The sequence below is a fragment of the Triturus cristatus genome, chromosome 6 (assembly GCF_964204655.1).
Source record: "Triturus cristatus chromosome 6, aTriCri1.1, whole genome shotgun sequence".
NCBI lineage: Eukaryota > Metazoa > Chordata > Amphibia > Caudata > Salamandridae > Triturus > Triturus cristatus.
Window position 1 is genome coordinate 837,120,981 of NC_140589.1, and position 22,193 is coordinate 837,143,173.

At 48.0% G+C, this 22,193-nt stretch overlaps 1 protein-coding gene across 1 annotated transcript in view; it reads right to left on the bottom strand.

The window, feature by feature from the left end:
• CRIM1 (cysteine rich transmembrane BMP regulator 1) overlaps window positions 1-21,162 on the bottom strand; it is an 816,650-nt gene extending 795,488 nt beyond the window's left edge. The window contains exon 1 of the mRNA XM_085611439.1: window positions 20,389-21,162. Coding sequence (XP_085467565.1) covers window positions 20,389-20,710 — 322 coding nt within the window. The 5' untranslated portion in view covers window positions 20,711-21,162. The remainder of the gene's footprint in view (window positions 1-20,388) is intronic.
• Between the last annotated feature and the right edge of the window lie 1,031 nt (window positions 21,163-22,193).

The following is a 22,193-nucleotide window of genomic DNA, read 5'->3' on the forward strand; positions in this document are numbered from 1 at the left end:
TATATATCTATGGGCATCTATGTTAGTGGAACAATATATAGATCTATGCTATGACAGTGAAAATTAATGTGGCTAAATTAAATATGCTTCTGGGGAGAATGTATACTAATGCATGTATGCCCTCCCCCCACTCCCATTTTATACCACAGAACAAATGTCAGATTTTATGTTATTGCCATAGAGCAACCCATCTAATGTGGAAAGAACACTCTTCTTCCTCAGAGATTATTTGCTACTATGTCTTTAGAGTATACTATCTCCGCTGATGCTCACAAGGCCTATTCAGTGTGCCTGCATCTCACTGTACGGATTTAATCCACTATCTCCTCTTAAATTTTTATTATAAATGTATTTGTTTATAACTACTAAATAAGTCATGTTATGTACTACCAATTTTGAGTTAGGGAATACTCCTCATGACACACTTGAGGCTTTGCTTCTTGTAAATCACTTCCCCTCCTATCCAGAACATTGCTGACAAATAATAGATTACACTTTGCCTATAGATAGATCGATAGTTAGTTAGATAGATGGATATATTGCGTTTAGTCGTTGTTTTCTTTCATGCAATTGAAAAGCTTTCGATCAACTATTAGATAACTAATAGATACAGAAGCTAAAATGAAGCCAGTTAATTGGGGGGACCATGATATTTGGTCATTTAATGTCAGCTGTAGATGATGGATCCCCGAACAGTGTCATGTATGTGCATGTTTGTATTGTGCTGAGGAGATTACCAGGTATTCGTTCACGCAGCTCTCTGATGGATGTCACACGTGGTTTTTCTGAGTCCCCTGATCTATCATGCAATCTGTGTTTTCTCCTTTGTACTGCCGGTCACCGGTGTATTCAACTGTGTAGCCTTGGACCGTGTCATGTATGTGCATATAACTTGCATGATCGAGGTAACTATTAGCGGCGATACTACGTGTCTCTCAGACCTCTTTCAAGTGCCCCCCGTCCTTTTTCCCAGCACCCCCCCCGCCCCCCCCCCCCCCGGGGCGGCAATCTGAGTGATAGCCCCGGGCGCCACAAGCTCTAGCTACGCCTCTGTCCTTACCGCCGAAGTGGGGAGCTAACTACCAGAGTCCCACTGCTCAGCATGTTCCCGCAGAGGCCGCCGCTCCCCCCCCAAGGTGGGGGGAGGGAGGCTCAGGGGCCGGCACCATAACCCACGCCGAGCCAAAGGGGGAGAACCGGTTCTGGACGCTCAAAAGCGGCGAGTAGAGCACCCCCACCAGGGGCACCATGGCGGCGCCAAACCCAAAGTCCAATGGGGGGGCTCGGCGAGGTACGAACCCCCCAATGGGGGCATGGTACCCGAGTGGCGGGAAGAGCCACATTTGCACTAACTGCCTGCAGAAATCTCAGTAATAAAAGGCCAGAGGCACTTTCATATGTCTGATCGGAAGGCTCAATTGGGTGACATCGCTCTAGTAAAATACTTTCCTCAGAGGCATAGAAACAAACTATGCTAAAAGCGAAATCGTGAAATTGCAAACAGAGATCTTTGCAAAGGAGGATACGAAACGAGGCACTGCAGAAAATCCCAATTGTGAGTGCCCAGGTCAAAACAAGGGGGCACCTAAGTATGTGTGTGGGTTGGGGTGCGGGGGGAGTCAGGTCGACGGGCCCGCTTAACGTTCAATGACGCAGAGTGTGCTTAGGACAGCACCAAATGAAATACCTTCCCAGCGTCGCTTACATTCATGTTTGACATGCAGCACTGCTGACAAAGTCGTAGTAGTGTATTCGACGGGAACTTCTGGGACAAACTCCCCTGTAGTTTCCATCTGTTTAATTCACGCTTGAAACCTGCACGCAATGCATTTAAAACGGGAGATTTCATTTTTTTTGTTGGTGGGCGTTGGAGTGACAGTAAAGGGGGCTGCCATTTCCAGGCGGCGCTCCATCAGTCGTAAGCAAGGATAGATCGCAGTCAGTGACGTACCTAAGCTGCGACGTGTCCTAATGTAAGCAGCGTAAACGAGCCCCTCTTTCCTGACTGGGGAGGGAAAAACAAGCAAGACTGGACTACGGTGGGGCTCTCCCACTCAGGGTCCCGGTGCCACTGCACCTGCGGTTCTGAGGACAGCTGTGCCCTTTGGCCGCCAATGTTCCGTCACCCAGTGTGCACCAGTTTGTTGCGCAATCTTGCCCAGCCAATCTTTGGCTTCTTTTGTTAAGACAGCAAACAGGGGCGTCACTGAGAAAGCGATATTCGAAGCCAGGGCCCCATGCGGGTCGGTGGATTTGTTGACATGCGAAACAAGGTCACACAGGACACCGATGACTGCATCTGAAGAGATCTCACACTGCCAACTGGACCCTGCCTCCGATTTCCACCGGCCTCCAAGGTTTGCATTTATTACAACATAAAAATGGGCCTAGCTTTCACACACATCGACCTAGGTGCCCCGAGGACCCATGGACATGGGATTAGCCAGAACACAGAAACACCACACACTTTGAACCCAACTCTAAATAAACTGAGGAGCGCAAGCCCACCCCTCTTCGAAAGAGACCCTTGCATGGATTTGTCCTTCGACTCTTCCATCTATTCACCCTTCTGTTCTTTCCTTCACCTTTCCATGATCCAACCATACATTCATTCGCTATCCACGATTCTATTTCATACACACACCTGTCCTTTCACACCTCAATATATCCATGCATCCACATTTTCTTCCATCATTTCACCCACCTGTCCATTCTTCCTTCCATTGGACTGTTGACTTATTTCACCCTTTCATCCACCCTTGGGCCATTTCCCCCTTGGTTTCCCCGTTTCTTATCTTTAATTCTGTGCCTCATTACTTTCGCTGACTTCCTTCCTCCCGCTGTCCTCTTTTCCACCTTTGCCATCTGTTTTCCCACTTCCTTCTTAACTTTCTCATGCTCGCTTTCCATCCGCCTCTCCGTGTGCTCACTGCCCACACCCCCTTGCCATAGTGTTGTTTGTGCGCATTCTGCCTGCAGAAGTGAGAGGCCCACATACAACGAGTGAAAGTTTTAAGGGCCCAGTTCAGAAGCCCGCAGGGCCCGGCGGCAGCCTCCGCCTCAGCTCCTGGAGAGGGGCTCATGGCACCGCTGACCAGAGGCAGAGGGCTGCATGCACCGGTTCGGTGCATGCAGCCTACTGCCTCTGATAAACCACTGGTTATTACATTTTAATTTGCAGGGACACATCATCTTTATTGGAATGCGTGTCTCGTTTGAGAATTCAGCAGTCTGCGTAGGTCTCTCACTGGCCGCGGGGTAAACATTTCCATGGCACCGAGCTGACGCGCAATTCCAGAGATTCTTAAAAACGAGTTTAGGATGGAGAGGCGGCGGTGAGCCGTGTCTGCTGCACAGGGACGGGAGTGGGGGCGGGGTTACAGTCCATGGACACTTGGTGAGAAGTTCATTCTCATGCAAGCACTTGTTATCTACAATTAGCATCCCTGTGCCTTGTGAATGCAACTGGATCTGGACTCGTGGGAAGGAAAGTCAAAGCTTACTTTAAGAGATGGACACAGCAGATCAAGAAGCGCTATATAAATGTCCATGTTATGTATGGCTATATTGTAGGAAAAAAAACAAATTACATTATGGAATGAACAAGAAAAATAGTGCATAACAAAGCTATGCTAGGCTCTATAACCTTCTGCACCTGAAATATAACCAAAAATGTTGTTATATCGCTACTGCCTCCAAACACTAACTTTTGCTGTTACAATGAGCCAAAGGGCCAAGCAAATTATAGGGAAATGCAGATCATAAGCAGGGCCACTGGAATTATGCAATTGTGCAGCTGCTGCATTTTTCCGCATAATTATAGATTTGCCACATAATCCATCTGTTGCATAATCTAAACAAAAGACATGTTTCTAGCTCAAACAGTTCAAAAGTTAGTAGAAATGCAGCAACACGTTGCCGTGCAGTGGAAGGTTAGCTAGTCACCTTTCTGTTGCTTATTGCTGTATTTGGGTGCTAAACTGGTACTAATGAGCTGCACCCAATGTCCAAACAGTGTTAAGTGTAAAAATGACAAAACAATGAAGCAACACCATCACAAAATTTGCTGTATTAAGCTGCACAATTTACTATTTGTGTTGCACAATTCAATCAAACCTGAAGCACAATTCCTGTGAGACTACACTAAGCTTTACTGAAAGTGTTTAGTTCTCAGCCAGTGAATCTCCAGCCCAGTTTGAACAGTAGTCTCACTTGACTGTGGGGTAGGGTATGGTTTGGGTGTACCCCAAAACCTCTGGGATAGCTATTGGAAGACTCAGTATAGGAGTCTCCTGAGCAGTGTCAGCTACCAGTGTATTCACAAGCTAGAGGCAGGACTATACATTTCTTCATGCCAGTAGTTCTTTTTAACCTCAAACCGGCCCTCATCAGATACGACTGGCCAAAGTGGACTCCTATACAAGATATTCTATGCATTAAGATTGGATGTAATCAGTGTTTACAAGTGACAGAGGTATGAGCCTATCAGGGCTATGAAGACGGGCCCAATCAAATAAGGTCTTGAGCACTTGAAAGTCCAAACAATTGCCAAGTACTCTTGTTCAACCGTGACCAAATACTGTTGACCAAGTGAGAGTCGATGGGTGATGTAGGACAATAGATGCTTTTCCCCCTTCTCACTCTGCGAGGGAATGACATCAGTCTCCTCGCCTGAGGAATCTATCTGCACTACGAAGGGCTGACAATACCTAGAAGAAGGCAGAACAGGGACTTCAGCAAGGGCCTTCCTATGCCTGTCAAAGGCCTCTTGGCATTTAGCAGTCACAATGGCCTGCTCGGTCTGCTTCTTCAAACTAGGGCTGGCAGGGGAAACGCATGTTGCGAGATACAACAACGCACTCATCGGGGTTTGGGTTGGAGGGGCATCCCAGTCCAGCACAACCTCCTCATAACCTAGCACTTTGAACCCAGAGGTATCTTGAAGGTGGGAGGCAAATAGCAGCAGGAACCAGAGATTCGGGTTTTTTAACATGCATGTAAGAGGCAGGAGTGTTAGCTGTGTTACTCTGTGCCGTGGCAGTCTGAAGAGCAGACTCCCTCACCCAATATGATCCTTTTTCGTTTTAGGGAGAACATGAAAAGTATTTTTTGGAGGAGCAGGGCGTTCAAGAAGGCAGACCAGGAATTCGCTTTTCACTAAGAGAAATGAGGGCCTTCCTATGTCAGACTTTAGGAGCGAGTCAGTGGAATGAACAGACTCTAGCTGTTTCCAAGGACTTCCGATCGAAGCCGGGTACCATGGAAATATGGACAGGCCATGGTAGGTCAGTCGCTATTCTTTCAACCAGTCATAAAACTTGCAGTTTGTCAAACTGCTTTCCAGTTGCACCATCCAAGAGCTTGTTACAGTAATCCACACCTCTCCTTCTAAGACCAGGTCACTAATATCAGAAAGAGGTGAACCTATTATATTGACATTTCAAATAACAAAAACTACTGGAGGATGAAAACATGAAAGCAACGTTTGTGAGGGCTATCTTCGGCTAGCAAATCTGTTCTAGAATTGCGTGTTGGATGCCACGGGCAAATTAGCAAATAAAGAACACATTATATAAACTGTGACACTGGGATGATATACTGTTGCACCATTATTAGGCATGTGTCTCCAATGATCAGAGCTCTTTATCGGCACCCAATTCAACCCGGAATTGAATTCCTATACAATTTCTTTTAGGAAAGGGCACAATTCACTCGGCAAGCTGTAGTTCACTGGTACATTCCAATTAATTATCTGTGCTCATTGGGAGCTAATCTGACCATTAATGACGTACGATTGTCAGAGTCTGCCCTAAAAATGGTAGCAGATTCTCGCAGAAAATTATGGAACCAACGCCCCTTATATATCAGACTAACCAAATTCCCAACTCGTTTTTTTTCCCCACGGAGTTTTATATAGCGCAAACTTGACCCGGTTTCACATATCAGAGCGCTTTTCATAGCACCAATTGCGTTACATGAGGACACATTCATTTTTGTTAGGCACGGGGTGATTAAGCGATTTGCCCCGAGTCCCCAGATTCGAGGTCGACAGCCCTAGCCATTAGGCCAACTCCTTTCCCCGTTCAAAACTGAAGACCCATCTGTCCTCACCATCCAAGGACAGGCAAGCTCTTGGTTACCATAGGACAATATACATGTTGCGTATAGGATGTACTATTATACTCCACTTACACTTAGATTATAGATCTTGCAGTAACCTTGCAAGAGCCAATGATCTCGAAATGATCATTCTGAACTCTTCCTGTAAGAAAAGCTTAATGCATCTGGAGTTTAATGTGACGGTTAGCTGCTATTGAAGCGTATGCACTCTTGGGATATTTGCAGAACCAAAAGGAAGTAGTTATTTTTCAGACTTGTTTCTTCAAAAAGTAACAGGGGCCAGAGTTAACGGTGCAGGACTAAATCAAGTTACCTATACACTGGTCCAATCAGAGGCTGGAGGTGCAGATCATGCCGCCTCACTAATCCTTTGCATAAAAGGCGGTGGTCAAGAGTTTTAAATGCCACAAAAAAATCCAACCAAATCAGCAGGGAAGGTTGACCCAAAATTATATCATTTGGCACCTAAATTGGTGGCCTAGGTACCAAACCAGATGGCCAATCCTTTGGGATAAAATGAGTATAAATTCATCAACTTTAGGGTGGCTGGTTTTTCCAAGGGTCTGTATGTGCCACAGTCCAGAAGGTCAAGAGATAGCTTTCTGCATTCTCCCTGAGTGTTAATGGTAAACCACCCACGTCCAATCTGGCACTCGGTTGACTTCATGGTCAAATCTGCATTCTGGGGGGCCTGCAGAGTCTTCTTGGAGTGGAAAAGGTGTCCTTCAAACTGGAACTGAAGAACACTAGGTATTCAATTGGCAGTACAGATGCCAGCTAGGATACAATTCAACAGAACTGAAAAGGTGCAGGAGAATTCTTTAGCCAAAAGAGGGTGCCACCCAGAACTGGTAGACGGCACCACTTGCTCTCTGGCATCTAGGGAAAGAGCAACCCAAAAGAAATCGACCACTGTAATTAAAAATGCTCAGGAATTTTTTGCTTACAACTTTTCCACAAACTCATCTGCTCCAAGTATGGGGTGATCACTGGTTTGGATTACATCAACCAGGCAATGGCAGCACATCTAAAAATGCACGTAAAACTAAAAGGACTAGCCTCAGCCACCCACTTAGCGGAGGACGCTGCGATTTGGTTTTAGAATTGATCTGACTTCCTGAAAGATATGCTATTGGGAGATAGACTGTTGCCAGTATCAATGTTAACCCTGGTTAATAGCCTCACTCGGCATTCTAAATACTGGGTTGGTGTCGGATCTGGCAAGATGTTTTCTCCTTCCATCAAACTATATTGAGCAGATCCTTGGGGCAAATTAGGAAGGTATTTACAGTCACTCTTGCCCCAGCCTCTAGCTACAAGGATTGAAGCCATCCCTTAGTACATGTTACACAAAGGCTATTCGAAAGGGGCCTGCGTTTGGGATCACAGCAGGATTCATGTGTGCTATAAACATGCCAACTAAGTAATCACAGTAGGAGAAAAGCTTAGCAAACAGTACAACTTCTACTGTATATCAGTGATATAACCTGTACGACCCGCTTTCAGAACAAATATGAAAGTGGTATCGCTAATTTACCACAAAACCAACACTGGATGGAATCTCCGCGGTGCAATCTATGGTGCAGCAGAAAACAAATCGACAAAGGCAGATTAGTAGTTTAAAATGCCTCCCACAACTATCACTAAACAAACCACAGATCACGTGATTGAATGCAAGCGGGCCAAATCCACACATTTCATCCTTCCGACACGAGGACCAACTTACTCAGAAACTTCAGCATCTTTTAAACAAGCTTGTTACCATATTTTTGAGACAAATTTATGCAACAGAAATCACATTCACGACATGACAGACCTTCAGCCAATGCGCTGTGCCAGGAGTGCGTTCATATTGAGTGGGGAATACGGTTTCTACCAGCTACACTGCCTCTCACCGCAATCGAAGACACTGTGGCGGGTCTAGTCCAAACGTATGCTCTTAGGCACGTCGAGTTCCTGCTCAGCTCTGGCTGCTTGCTGCTGTTGCAGCCTCATGAGAGCCCCATGTGTGCAATGTATTCCAAAGGTCCAGCGCCTGAAGCGCTCACTGCCACTGAAGATGCGCTCATCTCTAAGCAGGCAGCGGAGGCGAGAGAGCAGCAGTGGTGGGATACAAGCTATGGGCTGCAACGCCTGGTTGAGAAGGAATAGGCTGTTCTTTTAATTATTGGTCTTTCAACAGGGATAGACCGGGGCATCTGAAACCCAGTGCCTAAGGAGTTTGAGAACAGCTCCAAAGTAGTGTGTTCCTAAGGAGAATGAAGAGCACACAAAGGCATACTTGTACATCTTTGTGTGTGCAGGATTCTTTTGCGTTTGCATTTATATGTAATTTGATGTATTAAGCTTATTATTACCCAAAGGTTTCTTGGCGCATGAGCGAATAAGAATTAATGAACTGATATGCATCAAATTAATGAAATAACCCATTTTGAGAGCTTCCCTAAACTGTACAGTAGGGTCTAACAACCACCACTGAATACAGTCCAGACTACAAAGAGAATAGCTATTCAAATTCGGTCTTAAAAGCCCTGTGAAACAGCTCCTAATAGACATCATCAATGCTTCTCAAACAGAAGGTACCTTCCCCATTTCATTAAACTCTGGCTAAATCCAATCTTGACCCATCTTCATTCTGCAGCACTAATCAAGTTATCCGCAAATTCCTCACTTTCACATTACTGGCCAATCCAAAGAAGAAGCGGTATTCCCTCTCCTATTCCACCCGTGATCACCACATCCTCCTTGGAGTCTACCAGTCTGGCTTAAGGCCGTTCTGTAGCACCAACAATCACATTTTTAGTAGTTTCAAATGCTCAATACATCCAACAGTCATTTGCCCTACTCAGTCATTCAGCTGTTTCTAACAGGGTAACCGTAGAGACTTTCTAGCGACTCTGGCTGTACATAGGGAGTAAAAGCAAACTCCTCCAGTAAATCCCGTTTGTTTTTAGAGTCTAAACTGTCCAGATGGAGAAATCGAGTTCCCTCTTCTCCGACTAACCAGTAGCGTCCCTCAGAAATCCATCCGATTGCACAAGATGTTTAACTTGTACATCGAGACACTGCGGTCTCACCAGAAAACCAAGGGCTCCCATCCTGCACCAAAGCACAATACCAAAAATTGTTGTCATTTAACTGAAAACACACCGCCCCCTCAGGGAATCAGGGGTGTCACCTGTCTGTCTACCTTAAAGTGAACTACATGAAAACAGGACGTCCCCCCCCTCTCTAAAAGCACCCCAGAATACAACCAGGACTACACATCTTTATAGCTGAAAGGATCATTCGCGCCCACATCGCTGGCACCAAACCCCTGGCTTCCATACAGATGTCAACACCAACTTTAAAACCCATCTTACAACTCAATCTTCTAAGTAAGATTATGCCCTAGCTACATAAAACCACGTTTCAGGCCATATTCAGATCACCTGTAGGAAATGCCGTTCTGCCTTGACTGTCCAACTGGGCACTAACCTACCTGTCAGAGAATTACATGACATGCACTGGGAGCGGTATGATCTTTCCACTGGCTGGTTCTCAGTACAAACCTACAGATGTTAGTCACTGACGTAGGACTGAGAAAGCAGGCATTAAGTGGTCTATTCTAAAGGCTGAAATGCAGGTGAGACAGGTAGGTTACTAAGGGACACCTCCAATAAGGAGCAGTTATACAAAAGACAGCGCTTAGGACATCCTGAGAAAGCCCACTCTCTGATGCCACCACACATGGGTGCCAACAGGCAATGAAAGGCAAATTAATTTTAGCGTGGGGACCTGGATTTACGTCAGCAAATACTTCCACTTTCCCAGAAGGCCCTTGCCCGCCCCGTGATGTGGGCAGAATTGAGACTGAGGGGAATTCAAGAGGCAACCACTCCTTTAAATTTCTAAAACACCAACAGTTTGCGGTAATTTATTGTCCTTGGCAAGCAAAAAGGTAGTCAAACAAATTATTCTCACACGCTTATTTTTTACAGTATGAGACATGTCCAATCTTCCAACATCTCCGACAGCGTAAGCTACCATCACAGGTGTTTCAATATATGTGCTGTTGCAGCACACATGGGTGCATAGACCGCGCAGGAGCGGACATCTGTTGTAAATGTTTCTCGTGTGCTGACGTTCTGGTGGAGCCATTTCTCTTCCTACAGCATGTTCCGCCCCATTGACATCAATTCACCAAAACGCCAGCGTTTGCGCAAGCCACTTCAAGCACCCCATGACTACCACTGGCACCCTAGGGTTAACCACCTGTCCCGTAGAATGGCGCTGCAATGAACTCCACGAGTGATGGCGGCCGAGTTTTAGATATTTAGAAGGACAAATGCAAAGCAGGAATAATTCACTCAAATTCAAACAAAAGCAGCACACCAATGCGCAGGCGCAGACTTAGAACAGCCTTCTTGAATGGGGACAAAAGTTTATAAATAATTTTATTACCTCCGCCTTTGACAATATAAACAGAGCAAACACCGAGCATGCCACAACACAGAAGCAAGTAAATAAGGGTTAAAAATACACCTAGGACAAGAATCAAGTGTTTGTGCCAAGCAAAAGCACAGCAAAACGTGCCATAGACATGTAATTCTCTGCGCTGATGTTAGTTTGAAGACGCCATCAGCCGCTTCCCTTCGTTCCCTCCAGCAGGGGGCACCTGAGCGCAAAGCGTGCTTTGGCCGGACCTGCACAGGACAAGAAAGCGCGCCACATTATGCTCACACAGCTCTGATAATCGTTTATTTTCTCGTTTAACTGGACTGCGCTCCGCTTTCACTTTTGTTCGAGCACGTCACAGCAGAAGTGCTTGCGCAGCAGTGGCCGAGTTGAACGACGACAGTAATTCTTTTCATCCTCCCCAGGCAATGTGTGCAGGAGGCGCGCGACTGTGGCTGGACACCATTTATCATGGCACTTTTTTTCTGGGCGAGTTCAAGGTGGATTGGAGGGGAGCACAGGGAACCGTTCCGGATATATTGCATGCGTAGGAGTGGACAAGCCGACAAAGACTCGAGCCTGGCAAGGCAAATGTCTGGCTCACCTTATGTCCTGATGGGATGGGATCAGCACACCAAAAAGGAACCAGTCCAATCAACCCGGGCGCTGTCCGAGCCCCCCACTAGGGCAGTTTTGTTAAGAGACTTACTTTCAATGAATGCCACTAAATACACTCATCTTATGTATTAAATTGTAAGACATGTAACAAAACAGGTGTTTTTTTTTAGAAAACACAAAAATGGCAAGTGTATTCCTCACATTTTATTAGGACGTTTGCTGGCGGATTTCCGAGCTGACCCTTTCGCTGGCCTGGCTCATATGTGGCCCTTCAGGCCAAAGCGATACCAAAGGGGATGATGGAGGGTGCATTTGAGCAAATCAAACACTCAGCCCCAGTCAACTGATCTGGGTTTAATCCATCATCATTCTTTAGCCCACTCTGCCACCCCAGTTCAGACATGGCCATATGCAAATCAGTCTGACCCTGTGCCTCATGGGAACAGTCCAGCCCGAACTGCCAGGCACCCAGCTTGGCTTACTCTGTAAATTTACTGGCTTACTCACTTCTTCACAGATTTGAGCAACGCTCGCAAAGATTCATAGGAACTGAAGCATCCACAAGGGTGTTAGCCAGGGTGAAAAAGTTCCTGTAGAGTGACCCTTCCAAATTATAGACAGAGGGTTCTATATCCATTCCAGTCAACTCCCCCGCATTTTACTTGTGTCACTTTAACTTCTATTCACCACCTGAAAATAAAGCGCCTGCGTAAACTTTATTTGGAATGGGGTCACCTCCTTCGCAAACCAAGTTCTACTTCCCAAAAAAGTATTAATTCTTCATTCACATTACTGTGATTAAACGCCCAACTTCGCCAGTATTTTTGAGTCAAGACCTTGACAGCTAGGTCTATCCTCCCAGACACCTCCCTCCAGCTCCTCCGACAAGCTACGATCCAGCACTGCTTACAAAGAAAACAGCCATGTCGTTTCAGGCTCTCTCTTCCATTTCAAACTTATTTCGTACTTTATTAAAGGTGTGTTCTGACCTGTGAGGATTCTACACCTGTTCAAAGCAATGGACTGCTTCTAGGCACCTCACGTGGATCTGCATGTGCCTCCATAGTGCACCAGATATTTCATTGAGCCATTCGACCTTGCAGGAATTCATTATGTAGGCCCCATCCCTGGATCTCGAAGTTCACACTTAAATTATTTTCTGCATGAGCTGGTACCAGCAATGGAGTGGCTGCGTTCCCTTCTTAAACAAGCCAAAGGCAAATGCCAGGAGTTGCTGCTTGTCACAAGGTACTGTTTCTATGCTGGTGTCCATCACTTACAGGTTGGCGTCCTAGTAAGGGTACCAAGGGCATTAAAGCAAAAAAAAGGAAATGGGATCCATATCCGTGTTTGGATACTAAAAAGGATTGTCTTAATTGGGGTTCAGTTGGCCTATCACCTCTCAGGCTGCCAATGCACCGAATGGTCTGATATTTACAATTCGGCTGTAACAGGAAAAGGTCCTCTTCCAAAGGGGTAACTGAAAATTACCATTCTTGTTCTTCCAGAAACAAAAAAACAATCTTAAAGCGGAAGCTAGTTCCTGAATCACAATACAACCAAAGTAGCCCTGAAACAGAATTGACGGCAACAGTTCTAGGAGTTCCGTTGTTGGGCTCTCCTCCAGAAGTCGGGCTCATTTTCCCATTTTGGTTGACCACCTGCGATTTCAGTTCAAGCACTGTTCCGATTCCCAGATGCTGGCCATAAGCAACAGGATGTATAATACCTGAAGGACTAGTTCGACAGGCTTAAGCGCCATGCCACCACAGCCGTCTGGCATCAATGCACTTGTCGCCTACAGAAAGAAGACAGCACAGCCACCCACAAAGAACCCAACCATACTAGACAATGAAAGAATAAGGAGAGTGCAGCAGAGCATGGAGGCGACCCTGAACAAGGGGAAACGGACAAAACAGCAGAGGCTACAATTTGTTGTGGTTAAACACCTCAGGACATATTTTGCTGTACAATCAAGAGGGAAAAAAATCTTATAGCACCAAGTATTATTTGGAGTCCGCTAGACAAAATTCCTAACCATCATCAATCATTCCCATAATTTTTGCGAGGTCAAGGCCTTGCCCAGACCTTTAAAAAGTCAACACAGGTAAGTCCACAACCCCCTACCACACCCATCAAAATAACCTCTGCCAGAAGCCAAATTTCGTGGGATCCACCACACCAGGACAAAGGAGGATTCCTCTCCCAACACTCTTTCAGATACCACTGCCATAACACAGTCCCCCCCCCCCCCCCCCGACGCGTTTGCCGGGCTGTCCCTATTTGCAGGATCCCCAACACAACAGGGGACACTCCCAAAGGATGTGACCAGGGAGCATTCTTTTCCGATTTCTAGATTAGCATGACAAGGGCCCGAAAACAGTCAAGAATTGAGAACAACCCCTATAGGCCCCGGCCCTATGCCATGATAGGTAACCACAGGCATGCCTCTACTGTGCAACAAAACAAAGTTGCCTGGGGTCAGTTTACTCTACCAAGTAACTAAGCTGATAGTTTCCTGGTTTGGTAAATATTGAGCAACTTCCCAAACCATGTCCTTGATAAACTGCCACCTGGAAATGCTTTCTAGCCACAAAACCAAGAGCAAAGCCATTACTATCTGGGCCTTTTGAATTAGCCCTGAATGCAATGCGAGGCAGAAGGGTGGGGGAAGGGGCGGATAAAGGGGTCTCCAACCTTTTCTGTACTGAGAGCTACTTATGTTCAATGAAACGCATTGAGAGCTACTATCATTATTAGTGTTGTATAATTTCAATGTTGTTATAAGCCCAGGTGAACTACTTGGAGGTAGCTAGAGAGCTACAGTAGCTCACGAGCTACTGGTTGGAGACCCCCTCTGAGCAAGTCAAAAGATCTCGCTTTGGATTGGAGTTAGGTTCTATTACGGGCATGGTTATGTGTACAGTGACATGGTCATCAAGAACAGATTATTCTAAGGTGTTCATAATCAAAGTATGGAGGACGAAAACACAAATGCTTTAGGGAAATTCTAACCCATGTAAAGTTTTTTTTTTTTGTTTAACTCAATGTACAGTGTGCCATTTTTATTGGACCAAATATGGCCCATTCCTTTTCCCCAAGACTACTGACCTGCCGGGAGGGATACTGTAATTGCGGATACGGTATATTTTGTATCTTAAACTCTAAATCAGCTTTTAAAAAGATTTAATGGGAGCGCAGCAGTGTCAGTGATGAAGAATTTTGGACTGCAGCACGGATAGCTGAAATAAGCAAAATAAAAAGATGAAACCTAGAGAACGCCAGCAAGCACTTTCCAAAACATAGCATTGCCGTTTTAAAAATGTATGAAAATGAAGGTGCGCACACAACCTGCCTAGAAGGCAGTACACACCAAGGGCTCTGAGGTTTTCACAGGCGCCATGCTGGTGCAATGTACAAGTAAATACATAGCCTGACATCCCCCAGACCTACCTTCCACAAAAAAATAACCCACGGAACCATGATAGCCAACCTTCCCTCCAGAAACACGTCATTTCCACTCTGCCTTTCCCCTCAAACACTGAACCATTCTGTTGAAGGGGGCTGGAAATGCCATGAACACTGCAGCCCCTTCATTGCAAATGTTAGTGGTGAATGCTAGGCAACACAATCATACGTTTCCGGTGAACGGAAAAAAAAACACTGGAAAAATATCCCTCCTGCTGCGGTCAGGTCCCACAGAGCAGCTTTCTGTTACCCAGGCTGGCCTTCCTCCGAGACACGTGTGCGCTCCTGCCTACCAGCACCGGTGCCAAGGAGGGTGTAAAAGGGGGCAGGCGACAAGTGTTGATCAAGGAGGGTGGGGGGGGGGGACTTCATGTTGCACAAGTGAAGAGGTAGAGCTATGCCAACACGTGACACCATCTTACAAAGATAGAAAAGATTTTGTAGGAGTAAAAAGAGACCAGAAGTATGCATTACACTGCATTTTAGGAGTAAGAACAAGTATATGGATGTCTAATATTCTGTAGCTCGAGAAAGAGAAGGTGGGAAAGCCGAGCATGGAGTTTGTTTTCTCATTCCCTTCAAGGTGTGCCAGGGGTGGTTTCAGGCTCTCGTTGCGTTGAAATACCCATAGCCTTACCTTCACTCTCAATGAAGAAATTGCACTTTTCACACTAATGTTCCAGTACTGTTATCAATTGAGGAGATGTCAACTGAAAGTTAGACCACCCTGTTGCTGTCTGGATAGCTTTGCCCAGATGATGATAATTTTTGGGCACTGCTTACTGCACTCCTACAAGAGCTGCTCAGCGCAACTACACGCCTCTCGATAAGGCCTCAGTTGGGGAGCCATGTACACCCGCAATTCGAAAAACAACGCAATAGTATTCCTGCAGCATCCCTGAAGGTTATTCGCACGGCCAAAATCACAAAACTAAAATCTAAATTTAGAGCCATGGTTCCCGGCTAAAGGAAAGGAGTTTTGTTAAAACTGACAGGTTATGAGCCATGCAAGATGGAGGAGCTGGGTTAGTGTTGCATCGTGGGAAGGGGTGCCTCCCTCTTGCTACGCAGACCTGTGTGATTTAAGCACTGACCAGCACAAGCATCCTTTCTCGGGCGCAGGCTAGGAACTGGCTGTCTTTAAAGCAGACAGGGCTCAGATGTCAGAGGACATCCCCATGGTTTTCAAACTTCCAGTAGGCCCCATCACTTTGTGTACAAATTACTGCTTGGGAGCTGGACCCCACTGTGCATGCAGTCATTTTTTCGATGAAAAACATACATTAAATGCACACCTCCTGCACCACGCTTGCGGTTCTGACACCCATGTTTTTCCAGAGGGTGCTAAACTCCTGAGTCATTGATACTCGTAAAATACACTTCAGCTCATGCCTGACTGGTGACAAAGATGTCAATGAGGTTAGCAACTACCTGTGTGAATTTCTCTTAGTGGAGCAAGAAACAGTGGTCCCTAGTTAGGAAACACAACATTTTTAACTTCTACATAAATTCTCTATTGGGCTCACTGAATAGCTGGAGTCCGGATAACGACCCCATGAATTGAAGAGAATCGAAATGCCAACCCCTTGTAAACTGGTGATTTAAACTGTGGGGCTGTGTTGTTCTTGAATTGACCGGTCTGTTGTCTACACAAGAAGATCACATTTATCATACATGTGTATCACATATCAGAGAACGCAGTGTTTTTGAACCGGCCCTCAATATGATGCATGGGTTTTATCATTTGTTTGATTAAAAATGATCATTTGACTTTATGAAAATATTTGTATTTCCTAACCAAGGGCCATTGTTCCATGCTCATCTGTATACCTCAGATTGCTAATGACTCCTAGGTTCCATTTGTGCTGGAAAAAAGTCTCTTTCAGTGGCAAAGGCTTCTTCAATACCATTCATTTCAAGTCATATTCACGTAAATTGCTCTTCCGTGTGTAGTAGGCAACACGCAGACATTTGAGAGCTTGGCTGTGTGCTGTGTGTATGCGCTGATAGTTATACAGCGTGATCCTAACTACAAAGCAACGGAGCGCTGTACATCACATGAGGGGGGTGGGGGGGGGGCTGTTCTATCTTGAACCTCAAGTGAGGGTTATCTTCTGGGATATGAAAAGCCGGCCTCCATCGACCACCAACCCTCTCCCCCAGGAGCCCAACTTGCAGACGCTTCTCTAGAAAAAAAATACGTTCTCGACGCTCTGAGCTCTAACCCGCCGTCACTGGGTGGGGGGGGTTCCACTTTTTTTTTTATCATGTCTACTAACCTACATTTACTCGGCGCAAATGTAGATCGCAAGAATGTTTTACTGGGGTTCAGATGTTGCCTTACATACATTTCAAACTGAGTATCCCTAATCAATTTACATCATTGATGTCACAGGTTGTAGTTAGGGGCGTAGTTTCGGAAGGGGGGTAGTTTGGAGTGTTACACCCCCCTTATAAATGTATTCTTTAGTAAATAGTTTGGTACAGAAGCTGTCTGTTGGGTATCGTGAGGAGTGTGTCGGATTCCATCTAGTATTTTAACATGCACACACAGACAAACACACACTCCTCTCCGTTTTGAATTTCTTAAAATCAGTTTAGTTATTTCACTAAATATTGTGTTTTAGGTAAGGCGAACAAAACGCACTGATCTCCCTTTCCACTGCCCCTTCAGACCCCTCATGCCCTGCCTCTCAAAAATTGTATTTTACCATGAAATGCCAGCTTAATTGTTGATAAATCTGAAGCTCAACACCCCCCCACACACACACACACCCAATCTTAGTGACCAAGCTATGCCCCCGGCTGTAGTGAGCTCTTCTAACATGAAAAACCTAAGAGTTCTTCGTTAGCATCCTCGCTCCCTGCCATGCCTGCGTCTCCCCATCACAGCGCCTGAGAGTCGAAATGTGTTCACATTCTGACCTGCTGGGCGCCAGGGGCTCAGACAGCCCCTTGGTCCTTTGCGACCACACCTCACCCCCTAGGCAAAGTGGGCACGCTTCTGTTTACTAACTAACTCAAGCTGAAGAGCAGGCACGCGATCCTGCCCCTACCCCCTCACTGTGTGGCCCACGCACACTTCTCGCCCCCTGCGAGCACTGGCTGAGGCGCACGGGGCGCTGCTCTCACGCCGGCTCCTGGAGCAGGAAAACAAACTTGACTTCCTCTTCCCAGGGCAGCTAATGCGAGCTGCGCCACACGGGGCTGGCCCAGGGCCGGAAACCCACCGATGGCGTGGGTCCAGGGAGGTGCTTCCCTGCTCCTTGGGGCCCGGCCGCTGGCATGATGAAGGCACTCGGTGCCCCTGGGACAGGGAAAGACTTCAGCTTCCCTCCTGCCGGGGTGTGCAGGCACTGGGTGCCTCAGGCCCCTAGGGTCCAGGGTGAGACTGCCGTGCGCAGCAAGTGCAGACAGAGCCCGTAAGAGCTCCGCTGAGCTGAGGGCGCCCCGAACTGCCTGTCGTGATCGAACTTAGCATCTGGAGACTTATCAACCGGCTGTACATAAAGTTCCACTGTGTTGATTCCTTTGCTGAAATGCCCACACCCGCCCATTCTAATATACCCCATTAGAGTACAAGTTACAGTTTACTGCAACCTTTGCGGGCACTGGTTGCAAGTTTCGCGCACTGCAGCGTGCTCCGAAGGGCCGCGGATATTATCCCTTGGGGTTAAAGGTAACACCTGATGTAAACAAACAACATCGGGCTCTGCATATCCACCAGTCTAATTCGAGCAGCGTGAGTTAGGTCAGTAGTGCCCAGAGAAGCTGGGCACCGTTTTGGGGGGGGGGGGCGTACACAGGAGGGTCTTTGGGGGTGCGAGTGAGCTGCTAGCGGATATGGTACGCAGCCGCACAACAGGTTCCCTGGCTTTTCGCCTCGACCTGTCACGTCCCTATTATTATCACGCTGCCCTGGTGTTGGCCAGGGAAACACATTCTGTGCTCAGAGTGAAAGCGCTGTGATTGCGTCTATTCTAACGCTGGCGTAGCATAAAAAGGTCAAGACAACGTGAGCTAGAAATACTCGCCCTCAGTTCGTTTCTTTTAACTACCCCCCCCCCCCCCCCCCTCGCCAGAAGAGGTAGGTAGATCGATGAAACTGGACCAACGGTAAAGTATGAACGTCTGGGCTTACTCCTCGGCATATACTCATAAATCGACAAAAGATTCAATTACACGCAGTAGATCGGTGGCTGGCCAGACGTGAGAAACTGGGGTGCCCGCGCTGTCAGTTTCAGGTTTGTTACATTTCGGGCTTTGAGGAGAGCATCCGGGTCTCAACGAGAGACTGCTGGTACGCAGATAACAGTAAGTCTCTGTATTCAGATGCAGGGCCTGTCACATTCTACAGCGCACACTTCAACCAGACAACTACGGGCGAATTTCACAACCCATCACCAAAGTATTGCCCATACCTCAGCTGAGGCTTCAAATGATGGACAGGGGGGCACCCGGTACCCACGATTGTAACCAGAACCCATCAACAGCCCCTGAAGTACAAAACAGATGAACCAGGGGTCAGCCTCCTACTGTCTCTCCCTCGGGCGTCCAAGACCGACAAGGTACCCGGACATGAAAGGGTCAAGGCCCTCGCAAGTTACAGCGTCTGCCAGGAGTTAACATTCCTATCTTGCACAATGTACACACTCTGTACTAACGGTGCCCAGGGCACACGGTCTTGGCAAACCGCATATGCTTCAATGGACCCTTCCACACTGTCTGTTACAGTGTAGATGCTGTGGGTTAAGGGTTGCCATGTTGTAGGTTATCAAGGGAGACTTAAAAACACAAAACGCCACCATCCACACACTAGTCTGCATGTTACTGCTGGAAAGGCTCGTGTACACCTTCCTTCGCCTCAGCAACCTTTTTGAGGCTCGCCTGTCCTCAGCCTATATACCCCACAGCGAACACAGAGATGGATTAATACCCCACTATTCTCCAATGTGACACCTTCCCCTATAGCCTCTTCAGGTGTTCACGTGTAGACAGACACACATGTCCCCACGCGCTTACCTTCGCCATGTGGCACATGCTGTATAGCGGGTACCCCCCTTTTGGTTTGCCACTATACCCTGGCCTAGAATTTTCCGATAGATGGGGATACCACCCAATAGTCTCTAGAGGTTACCAAAATACAATTGGGTTACTTTCCCGGTGATCCCTCGGGGACGGCCCTATACAGTAACCCCCCCCCCCCCCACCTCGTCTTCTAGTCTATGGCTTACCCCAATACCCTCCAGTGTTAATTTCCCAGCAATCCCTGGGGGGCGGTAGGTAGGGGGCTTTGCATAGCCTCTGATCTAATGGGTGCCCCGATAACATCTGTTGTTACAGTCAAAGGTTGGAGGGCTGGGGCGGGGGATGTCATCTACTAATCTAGTGATTACAAGTACCCTGGGGTGTTACTTTACTCGTGCTACCTTGGGGACGGGAGTGGCGTGTAGGGCAACCTTTCATCTCTTAGTTTAGGAATGGCCCCATATCCCTGGGCGTTACTTTCCCTGCGATGGAGGTGGTTGGGCAGATTGGCCTCTCATACTCCAATGTTGGGGTTACCACAGCACCCCGCAGAGTTACTTTCCCTGTGGTCCACGGCGGGTGCGAGCAGGCAGGGGACACCCGTGATCCTCTAGTGGGAGAGGGCAGGTAGGGGACGCCATGTATCCTCTAGCCTAGGTGTAGCTGTGCACGTCCCCGGCACACATGGGCTGCATGAGTACAGCTGTCCCCCCGTACCTTCGCAGACGCCCACTTGGTAGTCGGTGACGGAGGCTCCGTGCAGCGGCGGCCGCAGCACGCAGCGCAGCCCGCGGTCGCAGGCGCCGTGCAGCCCGTAGACCCCGCCGCAGCTCTCGTTCCTCTGCCGGGCGCAGCGCAGGCAGCAGCCGCACACCCCCAGCAGCACGCTGCCGGCGCAGCCGCGGGGCTCCTCCTCGCACTTGGACTCGTCGCAGGGCAGGCAGACCAGCGCTCGCCCGGGGCCCGCCCGCAGGAGCAGCAGCAGCCCGGCCACCAGCAGCGGGGCCCGAGCCAGGGGCATCCTTCCGGAGGGGCGCATCAGCCGCGGGGAATCCAGGTGCTGATGTGTGCACTCCAGGCGCAGGGGCGATCCCCGCCGCTCTCACGCTGTATCCAACTTTCCAGGTGCAGGAGGGGGTGCGCGCCCGCACAGGGGCCGTGGGCGAAGTGCTCAGCACCCGCGAGCACACAAAGTTTTCTTCCCAGTCCCGTCCGATGCACAACAGCCAACTACCACCAAAGCACAAAAAACAACACAACCACCACAGTAGCAATCCGTGCGGTCAGGTGCCGCTGGCTCCTACGGGAAAGAGATTGCGCGCTCCCGGGGTTAAGGCATGGGTAGGGTCCGTCCTCGCGTGCAGCGGCGGAGGGGTGTGCGCGGGGCCGCTCCGTGCAGCGCTCCAGACTCCGACGCGCCGCTCAACTCTCTGACTCAGCCTCACTTTCCCCTGCAGACTCCTGCGCTTCATCCAGGGGAGGCCGAGCCTGCTCCGCTTACGGGCTGCGCCCGCCTCCCGTCTCGTGACATCACAATGCCGGCTCGCCCACGCGCCCCGCGATAGGAGAGTTCGCGCCGCCGAGCCCGCCCCTTCGAGTTATCCCGCCCCTTCCACGGCTGGTAGCCCGGGAAGCAGTACCGAAGGGTTAGTGCGTAGTGTGTGCTGCAACCGAGTGGAGAGACGGGAGAGGTGTCTGAACGCAGACCCCCTGCATCCCTCAATAACATTGCACCCGTAAACCTCTAAAAGGTCTCTGTAATGGTAGTTCACATGCATTATACGTATATATAGATACATTAATTAGACAAAAATAAATCACACAGAACCACAGAAGATTAGGCATCTGTCGGCGCCCAGTGCGTGTCCTCACCCTTGGTTACTACTTGCAAGTGTCTTTCTGCAACAGTCAAGGCTTTGATTGCAGCCGTAAAAATATTCCCCATCTCCGGTTGGATGTGGAGCGCAGACTGACTGATGACTGGATCGCCAAGTGCGTACAGCCCCAGCGGACTTCTCACTCTTTATTAATCGCTAGCTGCTCTGCTGCCTCCGGCAGGACAAGCCTGAAAATGAATTTTTGTTTTCTTACCGGTGTGTTTTTATTCCCTCCGCCAGCCACCCGAACGTTAAGTCTGTCGAAGGTGCTTGGAATGGCACAATAAAAAAGACGAACGCAAACTGTGTGCGTTTTTAAGGTGTGTGCTTTTGTACTTAATGACAAATCGATTCTTCCGAAAGATATCAGGAGAGCAGCCGAGTTCCCTGGCGCTGTCCACGGATAGTGTCAGATTCCACGAATACCCTGGCGGGATGTTATCAGGGGAAAGATATATAAATATCCAGTTTATACAGTTTCTAAGTACTCCCAGTCAGGACAATTTAGGGATTACAGTCTCGTGGTGATAAGGTAATTAGCCACAATGACAGGTCACATAGTGCGGTTAACCCGTGAAGCAAGCCAGGATTAAAGCCCACGTCTATGACTTGGTGTGAAACGGGCGACAGTTTAGCCACTGTATA